We start from the raw sequence: 24,281 nt of genomic DNA, 5'->3' as shown, positions 1-24,281 counted from the left end.
AAGGTTTCCATTATTCCTACTACTCGCCTTGCGTCATTTGAAAGGCCATATTTTCATCAACGTCAGTGCCAAGCTGGGAAAACGTTTCTGACTGCTTATTTACACACCAGTCAAAATGCAAGAACATGGAAGTTCACTACATGTAAAATTTACAATGAGGTATTTCAAGTCATGATGTCATCGGGTCAGCTTTGTTTACTCTGCAGATTCAGAGATGATCTCGACAGACATACAAAGAGCTAAATCAACACATTTCATCAAGAGTGCATGATGGACAGTGCAAAGAACGGCACTTCATCTTGGAACTACCACGTTCTCATCTACTGTCTGGACTACATTTAAAAAATGCGTCTCATTTACTGCTCCGAGCTTTAATAATTATACACAGAAAAGCTAGAATATTGTCCATCATTGGCGCAGAACACAGCAATAACATAAAAATAATGAATAGCCATTTCCTTAGTTTTCATTTTTTATTGATACACTACATCAGAAGAGCCTACAATGCAAATTATTCCCTTTGGATAATTTCAAAAAGCACAGCAGTCTTAAAAATTACAAAAGGTTTAAAATACAAAATGTACAAGAAATGACAATACAAGGCTCTGTAAACAGCAGCTCAACTTGTATTTCCCTTTTATTTTACAAAATTATATATATATATATATATATATATAATTTTTTTACTTTACAAAATTATATATATATGCATATTCCCCTCGACTTTAGGAATGACATCCATCATTTCAAAGTATCAAAAATAGAGTTGTAGAGTCTGTGTTGTCATCTGTATGTAAAATGGGAACACATTGTTCGCTCTTTGGTTTGAAGAACAGGACGAAAAGTAGGTGCTTGATGGGAGCCCTGGTTTTAGTCCCGGAATTCCCACGTTTTCCGTTTTGCCCTCCTATTGCGTATGATTTTTTTAAAATGCTACTCCTAAATCAAACCCAAACGTTCAAACACATCTGTATATCAAACACAAGTTAAGGCTTTCCTACTGTATATTTGATAGTTTAAATTAAATAAGTGGCATTGAAATCACCTGGTACTACATGGGTTTACATACACCAACAAAAAACTACACATATATATATATATATTTATATATATTATGTATAAATGCAAGAGCTGAATATCAAACATATCTGCTATTTTTAGTTGATGCCAAATATCACGTTTCTGTCTGTCTCCTTGCATAGCCTAAATTCATCCATGTGCTTTCTCACCACTGAAACTGAATGAGTTTTATAGAACAGCTATCTACAATTAACTGGATACACTTGCTGACATGAACATGCTCTCTCTCTCTCTCTCTCACACACACACACACACACACACTCCTAAGACACTCGCTCTATTCCTTTAAAAGGCAGGATTACACACACACACACACACACACACACACACACACACACACACACACACACAGTTCTTGTATGTAGAAAAAGAACGTCTGGCATACTAAGCTACAGTTAAGCTTCTCTATAGCAACTATGTCTAGAGGCATCAAGGTTTTCTTTTTTAGTTTATTTTTTTTTAAAGGCAACAGGCAGGTTTTTAGTGCATAGCAGATCTCTTTCATTCTTTTTTCCATTTTTCAACTAATAACAACAGTCATTAATACCGCTTAGACTCAAAGACCCCTCCAAAAAAAACCTATTAAGTGGCTGCACCAGTTTACAATAGAAAAATATACATACAATAGTTATTACTTTCAAATCAAAGCTTTTAAGGCAAGGAGCCAATACAGTTCTTCATAGATTTGTTTCTATCAAACCCCAGGTATGTTATTACGCTAAATTAATTAATTTAATGAGTAAAGGTACAAGTCAACGATAGCACCCAATCAATTGTAGAGTTTGAGACCAGTCTCCATGCAAACATATCCCATTAATCCCTGGATTTTTCTCTCACTTTGGGCTACACTTGCTTGTCCACATATAAGCACAAACACTGATTTTCACTGGATTTGCAATCAAAATAGTACAGCACCTTATTTAAAGGAGAATTCCACCAAATTCTCAATCTTTGAGATGTAAACAAAGTCATTCAGAGCAGTTTAATGTGAAATTGTTCATAGCAGAGAAACTTACCAACTGGTGCCAACAAGAACCAGAGATCACAATGTCTACAGCACAACTACAACCATTTTACATATAATGCTAATTATGGTAAAATAGTGGTAAACCAATATTTTTGTTTGGATGGTAAAACAGCCTACATTATTATATATATTATCCCTCTGTATTTCTCATTAACTAAGCATGTGCATAAGCAGTGAAACGTCCACTCTGTAAGAAGCCTTATATAATGCCTACATTAATGTTAACCTTCATTAACTCTTTAATGAGATTTTCACTTTTATATTAGCACCAAGCTCAGGTTGCTGTACTTTGCTGTTGATTACCTACACTGGTTTTAACACTAGTGAAAGCAGTTGTAGACTGACTGTGAACATCTGAAGCCTCTAAGATTCGGGAAACGTGATGTACTTTTTATATCGCACTTTTACAGTTAATCCTTCTGAACTTTACATATTAGCCTGCTGGCCTGTAATCAGCTTGTCAAGCTGGTTGTTAAACAAAGCTGTGTATTTATGTAGGGTGATGTTTCAATTTATTTTACAGAAGGGAAAATGTAGAGCCTGTGTAAAAGTCTGAGGATATTTTGTGAATCGGTACAAAATCTTTAAAGAGAGATTTACGATGCATCTAATAGATTTTTTATTAAACAATGATACATTTTAGATACTTTTTGCCTTATTTTTTATTTAAATTAATTCATGATGGAGACGTACATGCAGGTTTTCTGAATGTACCTCTCTGGCATGAATTAATTCAAAAATGTAATTTGTTTAGGCTCCAAGCTTTGCCTATCCCCACTGCTATGAATAATTCGGACTTTCGTGTCTCTAGAAATGAACATTTCACATCAAACCTCTCAGACTGACTTTACGTCTTAATGTTTGAATTATGCAGACAGTTTGAAAAACTGATGGAATTTCCTTTCACAATCAGTTCTATCTTTTTGGCTACCACAATAAAATGAAATGGCTAGACTCGAAAATGTGGTTTCACTTGTTCCAGTGTCCATCTGGGACACAAACTTTGTGTCTCATGGCATTTAGGAAAGCGTACTGAAGAGCAGATAGCTGTTGATTGTCAAGATTGTCAAAATGCAGCCTTTTGCAGGATGAAGAGAAAGAGCTTTCCCAACCACTTCAATATGGCCACCATTAAAAAAATGAAATAAAGATGCTATCTGGATTCTGTTACAGATCTGAGCATGATTGTCGTTTGAAAGGCACACTGGAGTTTTCAGCTTTCTGAATAAATCGATTCATCTGTTTCTATGCATTTCTAGTTAAGTACAGACGTCTTTAGACACTATTCAATTTAGTTTGTACATACTGCGCTGTAGGAGTTATATGTGACTGACACACTTGATCACACTCACAGAATAGCTTGACTCTAAATGAAAAAACAAACAAAAAAAAACACTCAAACCTGATTTAGAACATTTAGACTGTGTCCTCAAACAAAATTCAGCCTCAAGAAGAAGAAAAAAAATAGTCTGAAGAAGGAGAAAAGAAACAAGAACATCTATACTCAAAACTTTTTTGCAGTCAATCCAAGCTGCTAAGTTTATAAGGCATTTGTTCAACCTGAAGAGGAGAAAGAGGGGATCATATCTACAGCTCAAAAAGGACACTAGAAATGTGTGGAATGTTGCATATTATTCACACGTCCGCAACGCTCTGGCTTGTCCCCCAGAGGGCGCCACTGAGACGGTGCTGATTTCAAGAGGGCACTCTTAGGCTGGTTAAACGGGCAAAAAGAGAGGGTTGATTCCTCTTGAATTCCGTTCCATCCATTCCAACTCAATCCCAGACACCAGCATCTACACATATTCGGCCATTATGGTTGACGCAACTGTGGGTTTATATTGCATACGCTAGTTATAAGGATCATGGGCTGCATAGCTCGCTGTTTTTCATATGATGGCTGATCCGAAGCATCTTTGCCGCCTGAAGAAAAAGCCTGAGAACTACTGTTAAAAAACAAGCAGAGAGAGCGAGAGACTCGACTTATTCAGCTACGTACTGAGAAATATGCATGTTTGGAACAACCACATACCAATATTATCCTGAATGTGTGTGTGTGTGTGTGTGCGTGTGTGTGTGTGTGTGAGCTTTCTCTCCCCCAAAAGTCTCCACATGACACCTCTCTTGATGCCTGGTAGGTCCACAGGAGGTGAAGGGAGGGGTCTCGGCCCAGCTGGATGCCAGCGCGGGGCAGGACGTCCCTGTGCCATGTTTGGCCTGCCTGGACGTGTGGATGGAAGTACTGTGGCTTGGTCTGACTGAGTCCACAGCTCTGCAGGGCTGCTCACACACTCTGCTGCCTGAAACAGAGCAGCAGGCGGTGGGCTAGGACTGACTGTGTGCCGTTGAGGTGCCATGAACCCCCGGAGCCTCAGACATGTCTCTGCCAATGATTTCATTCACTGTAAGACAAAACAAAGACAGAAAGCCAGTTCAGATGCACATAGAACTACAGCTAAAGCAAAAGGTAATGCTCCTCTACATTTCCTAGCACAATACAATATTACTGAAAAAATAGTAATATAGAAATTTCTATATTTCTGCATGACACTTATTATACTAAGATAATAATCTATAATACGTTCATCTCCATAATATTGTGTTATAGTAACCCATGAAATGTACGCAGTTCTTTATAGTAAACAGTAAATATCCCAATATATTAAAGGTTTAATCATTTCAATATGAATCAAATTAAATCAAATTAAAAACTATGTGTTCACAAGTATTCATCAAAACCAGGCATCCGGACACAATCCATCAGTAAAACGGGTGGGAATGGGGCAGGGCCTATGATAGGGACACACCCACATTAAAACTACACTTCAGTTCAAGGGATTTAAATTTGGGGGGGGGGGGGGGGGGCTTATTTTGTTAAAGGGGGGCATGGCATTCACTGGAAATCTTCAGTTGGAGAACTACTGTTTATCTGAAATGATGTGTGAAGTACAAAATTAGAGTTCTGTAGAATCACATATTAAAACACTGAATAGAATTGTGACCTCAGATTTGAAAACTGTGTTAAAAAATATTATTTTAGGTTTATTATAATTTACTATAAGATTTCAACAAGAATCCCATCAAAATTTCTTTCATTTTTTTACGATTTACTGTTCCTTTTTACGATTCCTACAAGAGGTCTTATAGGTTTATTACATTCTACTGTTAGATTTTAGCTGTTGATACTTCACATATCCCATGACATGAAACAGCTTGAGCCTAAATAAACTGCTTTCGTTATTTTGGCTCAATGAATGCATTTTCTGATTTTTTTATTTTAGATAAGTTTATATTAACCCAGCTGAGGAAAAAAAACATTTGAACATTCTGTTCGTTGTGATGTCAGCAAATGATTGCGAAAGCAATGAGGGAAATAACTGCGGCCAGCTCAGGCCATTATGTAATTCTGACAGGCCTACTTGTAAGATGGCACCATCTCTGGCTTGTACACTGTTTGGAATCAACCAAACTAATGATTTGTCTGCGGTGTTAAAATTTTTCTTTTTCTTTTATGTGCAATATGTGTAATGTGTCAAAGCATCATTTGACCTATGGAAAAGTCTTTGGTCAGAGACTGTCAGGTTATAGTTCATTATAAGGGGCTATCTGCATAATAGTTTAGCCTACGTTTCTATTTTTCCTCTAAATGTGGTTTAAACAAAGGCAGTCTATACATGATCACAATAGCTCAGCTACCCCAAAACACCTGCTATAAAATATTTCTCTACTGAAGGCAGAGTCTCTCTTCACCAGCAGAGGGCAGTGTTGAACCATGCTGAGTGTCAGTCATTTGTGCCAGTGGTGCATGGTAGAGTAGCGCCACGCTCTTAAGAGCCAACGGAAAGACAGAGAACAGTGAGAGAGAGGAAGAAAAGAAAAACCCAAACAAACTCAAGACTTTGGTATGTGACGCACTCGCGGCAAATGGAAAGACAGGCAGAACTATTCCATTCAGTGGTTGCAGCAGCATAGCCACGAATAGATTGTGTGTGAGAGTAAGAGAGTGAAAGAGAGTGTCAAAGTGTGAATTTAGACAGCAAGCAGCCAATCTTCTATGAATATTATCCTCCAGTTCTTTGAAAGCCTGTTTTAGATGCACAGAGCCTTAGCTAATTATGTTTAATGGGCCTTGGGTACATCAACCATTGGCTTTTTGTGAGCACTGTTAGTGCTACATAAAAAATCCACTCTTTAAACATATGCTCCTCATCCCAAGGAGCACTGAAGCAAGTGGAGTAATTACTCCAGCAGACTGGAAGACAGATATTAAATAAATAAGTCAGCATGTAGCCCGACATGGGGCCGATTTTTCAATGGAACCGCTGACTGAGCTGTGATCGTTGTAGTGAAACTGAAGCAGTTTCTTGTCAAAAATTCTATTGGCTGAGCCAGTGGTCGCCACATGCTCCATTGGCCAAGCCAAAGTCTCCACATGTCTTATTGGCTAAGACACAGCAGGCAGCTCAGCGAGGGTTTCTTCAAGACTACCACCACACAGTCAATCAACACAGCCAGTGCTCGATAACTACTGCTCCATCCAGTACACACAGAACAACAGACACAGCAATACTCTGTACTGTGCAAAGTCTTGGGCCAACCAGGACATTGGTTTAGAACTATTCATCTGGGTTCAGTTTCCCAAAAACATCTTTGTGTTAAGACCAGCTTGGTAGAAGGAATGTTTAGCGTGATGCTCGCTCCACCCTTAAAAAAAACAACTTTGTGCTAAGACGCTGTTGAGAAACCCAGCCCTCGAACACAATCAAATGTCAATGTTAGCCTGAAATCATTTTTTTTGCCATGTTAATGAATGCTAACATTAGAGATCATCATATCGTATTAATACCACTTTTTCCTTCCACCATGATACTTGATCTTCAAGTATCTGCTGATGCTGTTTACTGATTCAATCTTACATCTCTCTAAGGTGCTTATAAATACTGACATTTACACTATTTCACTTTTAAAATATCTTATTTGGTAAAAGCAGAGCTCTGTGTCTCAAATAAAACATACTAAACATGAATTAATTGTATTACTGGCTGGGCAGCTTTACATTTGAATCATTTCAGAGCCGCAAAGAGTCGCTGTGCTTTTTAGCATGGCTTACATTTAAATGATTAATTAAATTTGATGTAATGAAATCCTTGCTAGTCATGCCACCCCTCCAAATACTGGCATTACAGATTTTGCAATAAGTATTTTTACTACTGCTTCTCTCAAATGTGAATCCCACACCACCGGTGCAATGGTCATTCAGTAATGCATGTGTGCATCAGAACTGTATTTAAGCGACAATATTGGGGATGATAGCAATATGTATGCAACACTTTGTCATACTATTTAAAAGACAAAATCCTTGTTTTTCTGTCATCTTTGATCAAAATGTAGTACCTTTTGCTGCCTGTGAAACGCCCCCTTCCAACTCCCTGCCTATCACGAAGCAAAAATCATCAACTGACTCACAGACTTGGTCATGTCTCCATATTATTCATATTACAATTTCTAATTCAAGTTTAAGTATTCAAATTCAAGTATTACTTTACTTGATTAGTCATTAATACAATAAAATGTAATCCAACTTCTCATTGGACTCGCATGGATGTATTCAATGCCAATGTGTTCAATGATTTAATGTGTACTGAAGTATTACTTCGCCTAACTTGGTACTGGATCGTAACTGGAAATAGTGGGCTTCCTTGAGGAGATGACTGGAAATGGGGAAGCTACCAAACTGACAGACATACAACCACAATTTTATATTAATGTTTACAAATAAGCATTTACTGCCAGATAAAGACCTTTCAATAAGACTTTCTCAGGCAGCCTAATGCTCACGGTGCTATAGGTGTGGTAACAAAAGGGAGGAAAAAAAACAAGAAAACATTAGACAGTCACACTATGGTGAGGTTCTAACCCACAGCCACGGACTTCCAAAACTACACTCTTAAAAAAAAAAGCTGCTAATAAGGTTCTTTGGACCAATGCTGTCAAAGAAATATTTTTGTTTCCCTACAGAACTTTTCAATTGATGGTTCTTTAAAAATCACAACTGAAACCACTCAACTGAAAAGCTCTTTAGGGAACCAAACATGGCTCTTCTCTGACACCGCACCAAGTGACCTCTTTTTTGGCACCTTTATTTTTAAGTTTAAGACACAGAAAAACCACAGACATTACTAAAGAAAAAGCCCACCAGACAGCTTTTGCTTCTAGAGGCTGGGCTTACTGTAGGCACACATCAGTCAGTACTTGCCCATGCAGGTGGCTGAATAATAGGAGCGCTCCACACTCTGACAACCTCTGACCTTCTACCTACTATGCCACAGCTCCAAAGCGCAGTGATACTGTCTTAAACACCAAGGCTCTGAAGGCAGGCTTGTCTTGCTTAAAAGCTATTTTCACAAAAAATCTATAACAGGTGAGCTATTTCAAACAGCTTTGAACAAAGGCCTCACTCTGTTTCTGTCGTTTAATGCCTTAGTTCTGTATCTCTGCTCTACAACAACATTAAAGAAAAATGATACCGTCAAGAATCCTAATTCTTGAGAGGCTACTGGATTAAAAATTACCCCCCCCCCCCCCCCCCCCCCCCCCCAAAAAAAAAAAGGATTTTTGTGACGATAGCCCATTATAGAATGTTTAACTGGAGGCATGAAGAGAAAAATGAGGGAAGCTAAAGGCATCATCCAGAAGACATGTTAGCATTTTAGCTTTGGGAAAGGGCAGAATGCTGAAGACATTTGTCTTCTCCTATAGTTAGAAAAGGGGGGGAAGTTTGTCTTCATCCAGTTTTAACAAAAGAAAGAAGATACTATGACTCTATAAGCTCTGACAAAAGAACGTTCAAAACATACAGCATCTCTCTTTGTGGATCTTCTTCTGAACTTGTGACCCTCTGATCTTTCAAAAAAAAAAAAACAAAACAAAAAAAAAAAGCAAGACGAGCTTTAAATGTCAAATAAGGCTTAATTTAGCAGCAGTGTGCATTAGCACATATAGGATGTGATGTTATTTTGGCTGTGGTGTTCTGAGTGTTGTAAGCTGCTTCTGGGTGTTGTGTGCAGTGTTTTCTTTTATGTGAACTGCGTACAGTGTTGTTTACTAACACACTAAGGGTTTTTAAGTGTATGTACAGTTTAATCTTTTTATGAGTATGAACATTCATGTTTGTTTTAATTGTCCCTTTTGTTAGCACTGTTATGAGCAGAGTTGGCATGTTAAGAGATGACTTTTCAATATGCAGTTATGTATTTGTCCTAGTTTAACGTGATTGCTTTCGCAGGGATTGGCTGTAGGTGTAAGTGTTTGTTTTGTCGGAAAACTTTCAGAACAAAAGTGAATGACACTGTAGAAACATGAAAGAAAAACAGGACAATGACATGCTCCTGACTCTACCAAATGCTTTCTACCAAATGAGTTAAACTTTGTATCTCTATAATTCGGAAATACCTGTTACTCTTCACATTGTGTGTAAATTTGATTATGAATGGACCAAATAACTGACCTAAAATGACTTATTAAAAAGTCTAGTTCCACCGTCTTACATTAAAACCAAAGATGTTTTTCCTTCTGTAAAGTTATCATTTTCAATATGAGGTTTTCTTCTGACAACAGCAACACACACATCCATCCATCCATCCATCCATCCATCCATCCAACCATCCATCCATCCATCCATCCATCCATCCATCCATCCATCCATCCACCCAGCCATCCACCCAGCCATCCATCCATCCATGTATAAACAGTAACAAACAACAAGAATTTCTCATTTTGAAAAAAGGTTAAAATAGTTAATATTTTGTGAGCTAGTATGAAGAACACTTGCTTTAACATAATGAAATAGTGATTAATCAAAGCAGATGCTGGAAGATAACTGAATACTGAGTTGTCTGCTTTTTAACTCTAACTTGTTTGTTAGGAGCCTAAAACCTTTGCACGGTATGTATGTAGGACTCATGTCCTTGGACGCTATAAAAACAAACTTCTACGTGTGTGGGGCTATATTCATTTATCATATGTATGTGTTTGTGTACAGAGGTTTCTCTTATTGTTGTGCATTGTTCACTGTGTGTGAGTGTAGAGGTTAGCGCGATGTTTAAAATGCCCGGCCGCTGCCTCAGATCATCCTGTTCGTGTAGGCGTGTGTTTCTTCCTCTGGTATGAGCTCTTCACACGTACAGGCCTGCTGCAGTGGGCCGACACCACGACTGCTGCTGCGCGCTAACCCACTCCGCAATAGCAGCAGCATGAGCAGCATGCCTGCCTCCTGCACACACACAATGCAGCATGCACCTCTCACTACTCAGAGCAAAGGGAATGGCGTGCAAGCCAGGGCAACTCAGCACTTTCGGAGTAGTGGGAGTTGTGAGGGAGGGAGGCTGGGAGACCAGCAAACCACAAGTAAGGATTTCAGAACGACAAGAGTGGGTGCCATCACGCTGAAGCAAGGAGCATGAGAACACAGTGGCCTTCTAAAATTCAAAGTGCTGAACGCAAGACGCAACGTGCGTTTAAAAACGAAGTAATAAAGAAAGAACGATTACATTTGCATACTTGAAAACTGGGAGTCACTATGGAAATGAAAAAATGCCAAGCAATAAAAATGAACTTAACTGAACAATAATAAACAATGTCCTTCAAAGATTAAAAAATACTGTAAAAATATATGGAGGCCTTTTAAAAAGACTTACAGCACTGTGAAAAAGTTTTAGGCAGGCAAGAAAACTATTTTTTGAAGTAGTAAATCTGTGTTTGTCAGTAAAGACACTATAAAATATTAAGAGTAAATACAAGTAAACATAAATACAGTAAACTGTAATGGGAACACTATGTTTATATAAAGTTATTTATAACATTTAAAAGAATACATCTAGAAAATTACAGGTTTGGTTCCTGATTTTTGGGTTTAATTCAGATATTGCTTGCATTTGTCATGCTTCATCAACAGCTCACCTCATTTAACTTAATGAAGGACCAATTAGATGATTTCAAGCTTCTTTCCAGGAGAGGTCTGGAAACGGCTAGGCTACACACTGACATATAAAATCACAATGTATTGTTTATTTGTATTTTTTCTGTTTTTTTTTTTTTAAACAAAGAAATACTGCTGAGGTAAATGGATTTACATACAATTTGAACAGATACCTAATACTTTTTTTCACAAGGCTACACAACACCTACATAAGCCTTTCATGAAAACTGACAAACATTTAAAATTTTTAAAGGTTTATTCCAACAAGCATCATTTGTCATAACATTTACTGAGAAGAACTGACGTCAAAATGGACAAAAGTAGACTTTACAACAACTAATCCTTAGCATAATTATTTTATAATGTTTATATAGGTTTAAGCCAGTTGTCATGAAAGGCTTATGTAGGTGTCTTGTAGGAATACAAAAGCTGCCCTTCAGTAAAATGTCACCAAAAATACTAAGTGGTAAAAAATATGTATAATAAAGGATGTCAATTTGCAGAATTGAAAACATGCATTATCATCATGGGACCTGCCAATTAATTATTTCTGATTCCGATTTAATGGATGATTGTCATTACAGCCTTACTGATGACACATTTAAGACAATTCATGTTTAACAATGTCTATGTTAAGTAAAAAAAAAAGTCACAAATACTGTTCAGTATTTAATAACTAAGTATACACTGGGATCCAAAACAGAAAATCTGGAATTTTTTTAAAGCACAAAGTTTTACTATTTAACTTGAAAACAAAGAAAGAAGTTCTGTTGTGACAAAAAGTTACAACAAGTAAAAGAGGAAGATTCTAGATTCCACACTACTCAAATTAAAGCAAATGTATGACACTGACCATGGATGATCCACTGAGGTGGATTTGATCTTCTCAATAGGGACTTCTGTCACTGCTAGTGCCAGCTTGAGTGCACGGTGTCATACTGAGGGAAATACTGAATACTAAGAAATTCTGAAATTCAAGTTAAAATTTCAAAAATTTGACTGTTCACTTGGTTTGTTATGCTAGTAATATAATTCATAATGAAAAACATTGTATTAAATCAGAAAGCAATGCAACATAGAAGCATTTTCACTAGTGGTCTCAGACTTTAGGACCCCACTGTATGTAAATCAAAAAGCAGAATTAAGTACTTTATTTTAAGAGTGGCTTGATTGTGTACAGACAAGTTTTTAATCAAGGCCCATGACAATGAAATGCTGACAGAATTTCTGGGCTTCTACATTTGGAACTGGGTCATTTTGGAAAGAGCGAACACAGACTGAATTCAGACTTACTGGAGTTTTTAATGAAATGAGAAAGACTCTTTCCACATAAACGTACAATCTTTTTCTCAGTTTTTCCGTTTCTGTAAACACACATACACACACACGGCAATAACAATACATTCTCAAACTTAAGTTGGACGTTATTTGACAGCAGGTCAGATGAGGGCATGACTCAGTTCACAAACTGTCACCAGAGAGCACATAAATTAGCACCTTAACCCACTACATATGTGCAACAGACTGATTTTATTTATTTCAATGTCTTGCACCTTGTACAGACTTTTTATAGTACCTAACCAAGTAAATTTACAATCGTGTAGTCATCCAATACATGTGATTCACACATTATGTGCATCATAATACAGTGTTTAATACAACACATTTCCATGACATACATTTTCCACCTATCTAACGTTTCTGAAATGCAATCTTAAGTGCCAGAAACTCACTAGTGCTCACTAACTCCACTCAACTCTTGCATCATTCACCTAGACCAAAAAATCAAAGGCTGTAGAAAAGATTAGATGTTCAATCTGATTATATGAGGTGCCCTCAAGCATAGAACAATCATCCTCAGTCTCACGCGTATCACAGGGCAGACGCAACTGTTCAGTACTGACGAGTGTGTGTCATGCTAAAAGTAGATTTGCAACCAACTTCTAAGACTGAACTTTGGAGGTGTGGAAAAATATTCCTGGAGATTCCTATGAAAGTAAGTCTCTGAAAGCAAGAATGTAAGCAGTAATAAAGGAAAAGGGTAGACACACTATACACTGACAGAAACAAATTCTTTTTAGGCTTCTGTGTAATTCTCTGTTGAAAGTTCTATGCTTTTTCTGATGCTGGAAAATGAATAACTTGTACTTAATAGCTGTTTTGACCAGAAATTAAATACATGAAGGGTGGTCTTGACTATTGCACAGGACTGTATAAGCATTAGCATGTTTTCAATAATTTCACAAAACAGAAATAAGCAAGGTTTGTTTTGAGGCAAACCATAATGCACGTGTAAATATTTGTGACATGTTTGACAAATACATTTTGTAGAATTGCCAAGGAACGCAAGGTGTACCCAAACTTTTGATGGACAGTCCATGTTTCTGAGTTAAAGTGTATCAAATTACTACCACATTACAGTACACATGGACACGGCTTCACAATTTCGGATGACTCAGTCGAATACGGGAAGCCATTGCTGCGCTGCTTCGTTGAAGGATTTCAGAAAACATTTCAGCGTCCCGTTTCCCCACATGTAAGAAAGCATGATTCATCTAGAACATCTCTCGAAGATGCCGCACATCTTTAGCTCACTCTCAGAAAGAGGGGATCCTCTTTGGAGGACTGCAGGGGGACACCCCTTATTTGCAATTACACACAGTAGTTCTGATTGCACCTCATATATATTCAACTCCCAGTATGAGAGGTTTTACAGAGCGAAGCTTATAGTGGCTGATAACGGACAGTTAAACATTAAGCCCCTGCTGCTCTGACTGCATCAGTGGATGAGGAGGCGTTGGTGGGTGAGTGACACTTCAGCTGACCACTCAGAGTGCTGCTATAGGACTTGTTACCCCTTTTGGTCTGGTGAGTTATAAAAAGGGGGAATTTACGACCACTAAGGTTAACAGTAATGCCATGCTGATTTCCCCCTCTGCTGCAGAAACAGCAGCCTTTCTTTGTGGTGCAGATTCAGGAATTTTGAGCCATAATAGGGGATACTTAGCAAAACTCTTATTTCAGTTTCAGCTGATGCTCTCCAGTCTACTCTGAGTGAGTAAAATGACACAGACTGTGACCAAAAAGGGATCCTTACTAATTTTGGTATTGCACTATTCAGCGATGAACTAATCAGTTTACTAAACAACAGTAAAAACACATGATAAATGAATTCAAACACTTTTTAATCGATATCCTGCGTCACAGTAACCAGGCGCATTAGTTGCACTAGTCGAGGCGGAAGCTGGCTTGTAGCTATAGACGTGGGAGTAACTTTTCAAAAGTACAGTCTTGACTAGAACAGGCATTTACGTCTCAGCCCAAAATTATAACAACCTACAACAGATATCATCATTTTTGCTGTATTATGAGCAGCAGGCAATAAATGTATTAGAATCTTTGTTTTTAACTTTTTTACATTGTTTTGCCAAAGAGGTCAGAGAGTCTTACAAGTTTCAAAGGAGTGTGGATACAGCTAACATTAGCTAACGTTCCCTTGTCTGTTACACTGTAATATTGTAGTGATCTACGATGTTCACTATGATGAGTGCATTGTGGAATTCTAATTTTCAATGCATACACTAAAAAACCAGCACACATGTGTAATAGTGCTCTAAGGCACAAAGAGGGATCGAATTCAGTCATAGCCACACCCTGAAGAGAAGGAGCTCTTCATGGGTTCTTTAAAGGCAATGGTTACACTCATATGCTCAAAGTTTTGATAATTTTGACTTGAAGAAAATAAAACATAAAATATAAACAGTGCCATGTCTTTTGCACAGGCTACATTTTGTGTTTTATTTATACACCCCTAACTGTATACGGTTCTTTAAAGAACTTTTTAACAAATGGTTCTATATAGTACCAAAAAGCATTCCACTTATTGTACAAAGACCCCTATTTTAGTGTTGGTACTAGTACTTTTTACTTAGTCATTTTACTTAGTTGTTGAAAAAAGCAATTATTAATGGGAAGTTGGCATCTGGATCCAGATGTGTAAACACCTGTTTATTTGTATATAAATGCAATTATATTTAACTCAGTTAAAAGAATGTGTGTCTTTCTTGTTTGTCTAATAGCCATAAGTGTCTGTTTAATGATACTTTAATCTATCCTGTGTTAAATATTTAAATAAAACTCACTCACTGGTATTACTTCACTATGGTACATCTGCAGAACCTACTACAATACTGTGAAATTATTTTATTAGTAATCTTATTTATATTTATTAGTGTTCTTGAGGAATCCAAAAGCTTAGCAAGCAAAGCACATATAAATATATTGGTTATTTTTTTCACTTTGCGTGAGGAAGGTATATAGAAAGCTACTGCACAAGATAGACAGGAATGATCTGAGGACTAAAGAGTTTCCATTCAGAATAGCTAATGACAAACATCTCACAAGATGCATGCAGCTAAAATATAAAACAGCAAGGAGAAAAGCCTGGCGAAACACAGTACAAAAAAGCTGTATTCTGTATAATATTTTTTCCATTTTGTGGAATGAAGGCTTTTAGTCTAGAGACAGCAAGCGATGTCTGTCTATCCTGCTGTTTCCTGAAACATTTCACGATTAGGCTCCAAAAGGGGAAAAAAGCGAGAAAAGGTCAGTTTGGGGTCTCTTAGGGGTGTGAGATTAAAGAACTTGAACAGACATGTATTAAGAAGATAGGTCAGTGATTCATCAGTGGATTCCCCCTCCAAATGCACAGGAGTGATTCACTGCTCCCTCACTGCATCTTCTTATTAGCAGCCTTACTTAACCAACTCAGACAAGTGCAGCCAGAGCACCAATAGCGGCCAGGCCCGGCGGCAGGAATAATTATACAAGCGAAAGAAGGCAAGCAGAAGCAAATACAGTGACATAAATGTAGCATTTCCAAGCATTTTCCAATGGAAAACTTGTGGTAACAAACTGCCATTTCTAGCAACGTTTAATAACTTGTCTCAGTCTTGCATCTCAGCCATATGCGTAAAACATAAACAGAAAGTGATCCAAACTGTAGCTCATAAAGTAATATATAAATATGTTAAAACCCATAGTTAAATTATGTTTTGTTGATTATCTAAATGAAAAATAAGTTTTCTGCACACTTTCTATTACATTGCTGCATTTAATATACTAGGGGAAAAACACAAAAAATGTTTAAATACGTTTTGCACAGGTGATAATGTGCTTTATTGCCACAATATGTTAAATTTAGCAAATAAACAGCAATTGTACATTAAAATGTGCAGAAGTCTGTTCTCTATGGAGTATGTGTTCACTTAGAAAACAAAAAAAAACATGTTGGGGTGCCCAAGCATTTGTAGGCCACTGTAGAGGCATCTAATAGGTTTATATCAGTCAATACTGCCTGAAATGTCTAAATGGCTTCCCCGGCTACAAAATTCCAAAACCTAAATTTGAACGTTGTTGCTACCTTGCAGGACAGAATAGGAACACAGAGCTGAGGGGCTTTAAAAATAAAGTTTCCTAAATTGATCTTGGCTTAGATGTACAGTTCTAGGAAAAACGTTTAGGTTGGATCGTAAAGGTTCTTCCAACCTTTAAAAGCATCTTCACAGTCACACACCTCATTCACAAAAAATGTTCTTTGGAGGACCATGTTGAAAGATTTTTTGTATAGAACCAAGTGGTCCTTCAATGGCAACACTCCAAAATACCCTTATTTTTAAAAGCATATGATTAATAAAGCTTTCAGTACGTAGCTGAATCAATGAGCACAGAGAAACTCATTTGGACTCTTCAGTATGTTGGTTTGTGATTCTTTGAGTCTCTGCAATATAACCAATCCATTTACTCACAAACAGCAGCAGCCTTCACGTGACTTTGGTTTCTGGTCTGCATGGATGGAAAGTCTTTATACTCACAAATGAAACCACAATGCATATAAAAAAAGACCTATCTAAACAAAAGCAAATGTGTCACTCAGAGTTCGCCTGCAGAAAAAACAAGTGGATAAACTCTGGATCGGGGGTTTCCTGGCAAAAGAGTGTCTTGTCACGGTTCTAACATTTCAGCGGCCGAAACCCACAGCGATGCAAACTGGACTGACCGCAAGGCTGTAGCCCCACTCTGCCAAGACCTCACTGTGGCACCCAGAAAGCTGGTGTTGCTTTCTCCACTTGTTTCCGTAGCAGACTGATGTTTTTACTGTTGCTTAATGAGTTGCATTTGCCCCGGGTCCTGGATTTTCCTTCCATGCTCTAGTTTTTTCCCTGATTAGTGATTGCTGAGTGGTGTTAATAATTTGACTTGCTTGATGAACTGTGGCTACAGAAGGTAAGGCTGGAACAAGATGCATCATGGACTTTCCAGTGTAGAGAGACTGGTGGAAACAAGCAAGACTACATCGCTGATCTGTGGTCAGAGCAGACACTGAAATAAGATGTCATGTTGAGATTAACACAATGACAACTGAAATAATGGAATGTGCTATACTCATTTTTTCTATTTTATTTTCAGTTATTAAAAATGATACAAATTCAAGTTGCACAGACTGGTGAAAAATTCTAAAATGTGTGAAACTGAATAGTGAAAACAGTAAATTGCAGCAATATCCTCTGCTTTGTGTCAAATAAATGGAGTGCAAATCCAACTCAAATGAAATGTATTTCACCCACACATCTGCAATTTCACTTCAGTGTCAAAATGTATACGTGTAGGAGTGGCTAGAAAAAAGCAGCACCTATCTGCAGTTGACTGTACTCATACTCTCATTACACCATCTCAGTGGGATTCTGAATTGCTGTGGCTGATTAGACACAACATTTAAAACAATTTTAAACACTTCTGGTTGAGAAACAAAACATGAAATAATGACAAAGCAACACCCGAAAACAGCCGAAGCAAAGAAAGGGCCAAAAGATTACATCGTTATTTCAGACTGAGTGGAAAGGGTGATTTCCCAATGTGTTGCTATACTTGGACAGAGATGATGTGTGGTCAGAGGCAGCTTGCTTTGACCTTCAGTCTAGCCACTTGCAAACAAGAGAAGTCCTCATCTCTCAGTATATGAATTCCCAACCTTCAAGAACTGAACTACACTGAATGAGTAATGCAGTCATAATATGGGATAGTCTGAACCTTGTATTTCCATTTTTGCCAGTTTTACTTTATTATATAAAATTGCTATTATATAAAAATACAGTTGCTGTCTTTTTTGCGATGACCAATGGAAATGGCCTAAAAATTACCTGGAAAAAAACTTTTTTTACATTATCATCCATTACAAGTTAAAAACAACTCAATTTTTTTCCTTCTGTAAAGTTACTATTTTGGAGATATGTGGTTTTCTTCCAACAGCGATGGTATAATGATATTAACATAAAAGCAAATACAAAGCATTAGCACAAACACAAATCTCTGATCTTACAATGGTTCAATTTGATTACAGTTCTTCAGAAAATGATCAATTATGTGACTAAACTTCCACTTTGGTTATTTTTTTTGTACAATTCAGAATATATTTCAAAAATACACTGGATACATTAAAACATTATTTTAATATAGACAATACAAGCCTCGTCTTTTGAAATACGTTTGAATAGTTTTTTAAAGATGTCAAATAAGGCCTATAGACTATGTAGCTTTCCCTCTTTTCTCTTGATATTATCATCCAATATAATATATAATATGTATAAAAGATTTTATTAAATGTGTACAACACTAACAGGGCCAACTGCAATTGCAACGAGACAAAACAAATCTGAAAACTTTTGTGATGTGGTTCAGGATAGAGCTGCAGACACATTGACTGTATAGCTGTGAGACCACATGACTGGCTGTTCTTCCTGAAAACACTCACTGACCACTCATCAGGAGCATCTGAGATTAATCAGTGAGCTCAAAGTACACAATGGGCTGTTTTGTGAGTTGTTGGGGTTCATTTGTTGAATACAAGTGAGCTCATTAAAAGAAATGGTTGATTTTTATCTCGTTTTCTTCAGCATAATTCACTAATTTATGTGTCTAGTGTGGAGTCTATAATGCATAGATCAATTTTCTGATAACAAAGAGACAATGCATGATGCGGCTCTAGCATCTGTGTGTATATTTGTGTATGTATGTGTGGGGGTACAATGGTAATATGACCAAAAGACAGAAGGTTTTAGCTATTATTAACCCAGATCAGCTCATGTCGAGGTGGCAGCTGCACTCAACTCAAACTAAAGAGCAAACAAAGCAGCACTCACACACCCACATACACACCCACTCTCTCTCTCTCTCTCTCTCTCTCTCACACACACACACACACACACCCTATGCATAAACAGACACAGAAAATCAGACATATAAGTGATTAAATTAAACATACACAGCTCTATATAGTAAGAGAGAGATGTTTTATCGAGCTTGAGTAATATTTGGACGGAAAATGCAATGGTTTGTATCAGGCTTGTTCAAAAAAACTCAAAGTGTATTTGGGTTTGGACCAAAATTTCAGGCCAGATCAAAGCTCTAAGAGAAAATGACACAGCATACGCTGCTCCTTCTGTTCACAGCGTCATCCAACACCATCAGAGGAAATATGGCGCCTGTGCTTATGCCTTATGCCCATATAACAGACACGCACACAGACACACACAGTAAAGTGAATCACAGGTGAGGTCAGCTTTGTACGATATCTAAAAACATGGAATCTTTAAAACATTCCCTCCAAATTCAAACCATATTTAATGTATGCTACAAACTGTCCACTGTGTGTACTGCCTTTTTTCCCATCTGTCCATCAGTCTAGAACCTCTCCCTCCTCACCTCCTGCAAAGGGACTATAACACCTGAGCCATCTGCCGTCTTATACACTTACCCACGCTGACACACACACACATAGACGTGTATGTGCAAACACATATATAAAACATATGCACCCACAGACCTTCACACATGCAAAATAACACCTGGGGCAATCCAGTACAGATATAAGCTGTATGTTAAAAAATATGTACAAATGACAAAATAAATAGAAAAAAAAACATAGAATGTTATCTGTTCTGTAGGTACACAAATACATTTTTTGTTTTTGTTTACATTTTTTGTTTTTCAAAACGCAAAAGACGAAAATCTTCACTGCTGATAAACGCATGAAAACACGAATATGAACTACTGTTTAATCTCACTTCAAGTATTCAATTACGTGTATGGGCAAACGCATATACATAAAACATATGCACACATGCTCAAAGATACTCGTACATGCAAAATGTGCACACGCGAACAAACATAAACTCAGCCACTCTAGAGCCACTGCAGACTCCTGACAGTGCGAACTGGCACATTCTGATGCCATCACATGGCAGGGAATAGATTATCTCCACATGTTCCCTCAGCACATCACTTCAGAAACCAGTCCACTTAGCACATCTGTGCTACACACTGGCACAGAAACAAAATATCAACTGACCACAATACACCTCATTCAGTGCCCTGGTTATAAAATGCACTGAGATTTAAACTTGCATACCACCATTGTAATTCCACCTTTGGGGCTTTTATTGATTTGAAACCAGCTTTACATAGTGTAAATACTTCATGATGAATGGAGCAATAGAAATGGTATATAACCACTTGAAATAGGAATTTGTTGAACTTGCATGCATTTACAGTTGCATGCAGAACTTTTCTTTCTTCTCCTGTAAAGTTATCATTCGTGATATGGCTGCATGATAAAAATCAGCAGACTGTTGTTCCAAACACAATCAGCAATAGGTCCACTGCTTTACAAGATGTCCAGTGCAAACATCCATGTTTGAGAGAGGATAAAAGAAATGTGGGCCAATTTAAAGCTAAATTCTGGAAACCATGTTTACATTTAAAAAAGTCACTGGACGCTATAAGTGTGGATTTTCATATCTAATAAGGTGAACAGAAGCTAATGTCCACATTGGTCCAGACCGGTTATTGAAACTAAATCAAAACTAGGAAATACTGAAGAAAACTACGCACACACAACCAACCACAAAACACGTGCCAGTTATCAGTTACTAAAACAGCCTGTTCTGCAGCGTATCACTTGCTGCCAGCTAACTACACTGGCATTAGCTTTGCCAAGCAGGTTACAGCTCAAAGCACTACAGAACAAAACTGTTTTTTTATCTTTCTGTCACTTCAACACACATCATTTGAATCTGTGCTCTCAGATACGAGTCTTTATCCTCTAAAAGGGTGTTCTTAATCATCGGTTTGCTAGAACCGAGCCTGTATTGTAGTAAGAACTTACACTTGCGTTAGCTTAGCCTTGCAGGTTATAGCTTAAAGCACAACAGAACAGGTCCGACTTTGGCTTACTGTCACTCCAACACCGATCAGTTGACTCTTTAGCTAAATAAACTAGGATAGAGGACCTGGGTAGCATTAGTTTAGCTAGGAGGCTCCAGCTCCAGAGACCATAGAAGAGGTTTCATTTTTTAACTTCCCATTCCTCTAAAATGAGCCATTTGACTTCACTTCATCATATTTGAGTCAGTCATCTAAATTGGTGTCAGTAAAGCTTTTGTTAGTCAGAAGTGAACCTGTTCTGTGGTGAGCAGAGCTGGCAGCATGGTAGCTTAGCTTCTGCTAACTAGCTATTCTCTCCTGGTTATCAGAGCCCTTTAACAGCTAGAAATTGGTGTTAGATAGAAGCTTTGACGTTTATTAAGTGGTGGAAAGCACCGCTTTCATTTAATTGCCGTCAGTGTGAGCAAACTGAACTTGCTTGTTTTCAGGTATGTAATAATGCTGCAGGACATGGTGGCACAATATCAACATAAACATAGAACCAGTAAGCAAACAGCTATGTCATTACATCATCCCGCCGAATGGTTCTGTGGCCCTGAGTACGTTTAGCTGACCGCGCCAAAAAAGCTGTGCTGAGCTTGGTTTCTAAGTGTTTCATGTCGAACTGTGCGTGTGAAAAAGCCACTTGAATCGTTATCTTCCATGCTAAGAAGCGTTCGGCCCTCCAGTGGAAAAGAAGCCTAACTTTTGCCACTTTATTTGCTTCTTGTTATTTTCATGAGCAACTGATTTTGCATTTATGAAATTAAAGTTTGGCCTCATAAAGAGCAAATAATCTTATATATTGTCACTTTTGTGACAAAACGTCATTTCTCCAAAAATGGTAACTTTACAGAAGGAAAAAAAACATTCTTAACTTTAATTACTTCAAGAACATTAACCTCATTAATAATTACATTTATGCATATCGTATAGGTTAGTTCAAACTATGGAAATGTCAAATTATGTTAAAAAATTAACAAAACTTTGGCTACATGTTTAGGTATTTAAATATTTTTACCTGTACTTCAAGTAAAAAAAAAAACTATAAAAAAAACCCCACAATGGCATTAATAAATCAACCGCTTTGTAGAAAATCACGTCTGATGCATGCCTTATTTTGGAGATACATGATTTAGCTACAGAAACAATTTATTAATTTATTTATAGGCATTTATTTAAACTCATACAGACACTCAATACAGTTTACAAAGAAAGATGCAAGATCACGGTGTGTTCAAGTTTACAACCATAGCACCATGTCCCTTCATAGCTATACATAGTGTTTAAATTAGGACTGTGTGAAGTTCTAGTGAAATGTGATTCATAAAATGGGAGTAAATGGCGAAGATCGTTTAAAAAGGGGAAAAGCCTGATTAAGAACACAACCAGTAGCCTGACTGAGCAATACCAAAAAGCCTTTGTATTTTACCCAACTGAAACTTGCAAATGCGTCAGCTTCAGCAACCGTAAAACAGTGATTCATGACAAAGAGGAAAGCGAGAGAGAAAGAGAGTGTGAGAGTGCTAGAGAAAGCGAGAACGAGAAAGAAAGGAAGAGAGTGCAAGAAAGAGGGAGAGCAAAACAGAGAAACAGACAAGAGAAAGAAAGAGAGAGAGAGAGAGAGAGAGAGAGAGATATTGTGAATTCATCTCACTGATTAGAGCTGTGGTCTATTTCCAGAGCTGCTCTGACCTCCTTAAAGTCTCACAGATCACAGAACAGCACAGAAGCATCATACACACACAAATCTACATAACACTATTTCTAGATAACAGAGTGTATGTGTTTCTGTATGTGTAATGTGTGGTTTGGAGGGGGAGAAGTGGCGGGTATGATGAAGTCCCTCCAGAAACAAGTCGAATAATTCTCTCAAAATGATTTTTTTTTGATCCCATCTAATGTGTGTATTTGTTATTACAGTGTCTGAGTGTTTAGAAAGACTGTAACAGTGAGTGATTCTCATCCGTCTGAAACATACTGGGCTTTATCCACTGTCTGCTAATTCTGGTAGTACAGAACTGTGAGCCAGAGAGAGCAAAAACGGGAATGCTGAATCACTGACGCACTTGGAGCTTTACTTTCACACATCATTCTCTATTGCATGTTAATAATGAAACTACAACATGCCTGAATGCACACAAGAAAATGCTGTAAATTCATAAGGAATCAATTTTGACATACATGCATTAGAAATAATTGGAAATTATCAGCAACACAATTTTAAATAGCTAAAAAGTCCAGTAATTTAGCATTAATAACTGACAAATTTATATGGTTAGAAACAAAATAGACTTTAAAAGAGATGCAAAACGATATCTACTCATATCAGTATTGGACAATGTTTAGATTTAACCAGTGTTTATAATCGATATCTAATCATGTTTTTACTGCACTTCAAAAGAGCAGTGACTATAAATTTACTATGAATAAATGAACTATATTAGTCAATAACTATATTTAATATATAGTTATACTGCTGCATATTTGTAATCCAGGTAGATCTAGTCCCAATTTATACATTTTATAAATGTTTATGCATTAGTATCGGCACATATGTACACGACAAATATTTTGAATACAGCTATGCGTTCCAATAGTTTTAGTTAAGTTGTTGTTTACTGAGTAATGTAACTGTCAAGTATTAAACAATGTCGAGCAACAAAAACACAATTTACAAATAAAGTAGCTTTTAATGGGTTGTTAAATCCTTTTTTACAAAAATGCTTATTTTTCTAACATTACACGATATTTTTGCTACCTGTATCGGCCTATACTCAAGGTGAAACCAATTAATAACTACTAACCTTAAAAATGATGCACATCACTAAAGGTGAGCATCTAAAAGTAGACTATAGACTAGTAAACATTCTTCTACCCCACATATAGAAATACACAGATAACATCATCATATCACACGTGAAAATGTGCCATTTC

General features: G+C 37.3%; 1 protein-coding gene across 2 annotated transcripts in view; it reads right to left on the bottom strand.

Moving 5' to 3' along the window:
* Positions 1 to 459: 459 nt before the first annotated feature.
* Positions 460 to 24,281, bottom strand: part of nfatc3a (nuclear factor of activated T cells 3a) — a 118,436-nt gene continuing 94,614 nt past the window's right edge. For both annotated transcript variants that reach the window (XM_017706175.2, XM_017706176.2), the window contains exon 10: positions 460 to 4,509. In XM_017706175.2, coding sequence (XP_017561664.1) covers positions 4,433 to 4,509 — 77 coding nt within the window. In that variant the 3' untranslated portion in view covers positions 460 to 4,432. The remainder of the gene's footprint in view (positions 4,510 to 24,281) is intronic.

This window comes from Pygocentrus nattereri, chromosome 25 (genome assembly GCF_015220715.1).
Source record: "Pygocentrus nattereri isolate fPygNat1 chromosome 25, fPygNat1.pri, whole genome shotgun sequence".
Classification (NCBI taxonomy): domain Eukaryota; kingdom Metazoa; phylum Chordata; class Actinopteri; order Characiformes; family Serrasalmidae; genus Pygocentrus; species Pygocentrus nattereri.
The sequence above is the reverse complement of the archived record's forward strand: the minus strand, read 5'-3'. Positions and strand labels throughout refer to the sequence as shown.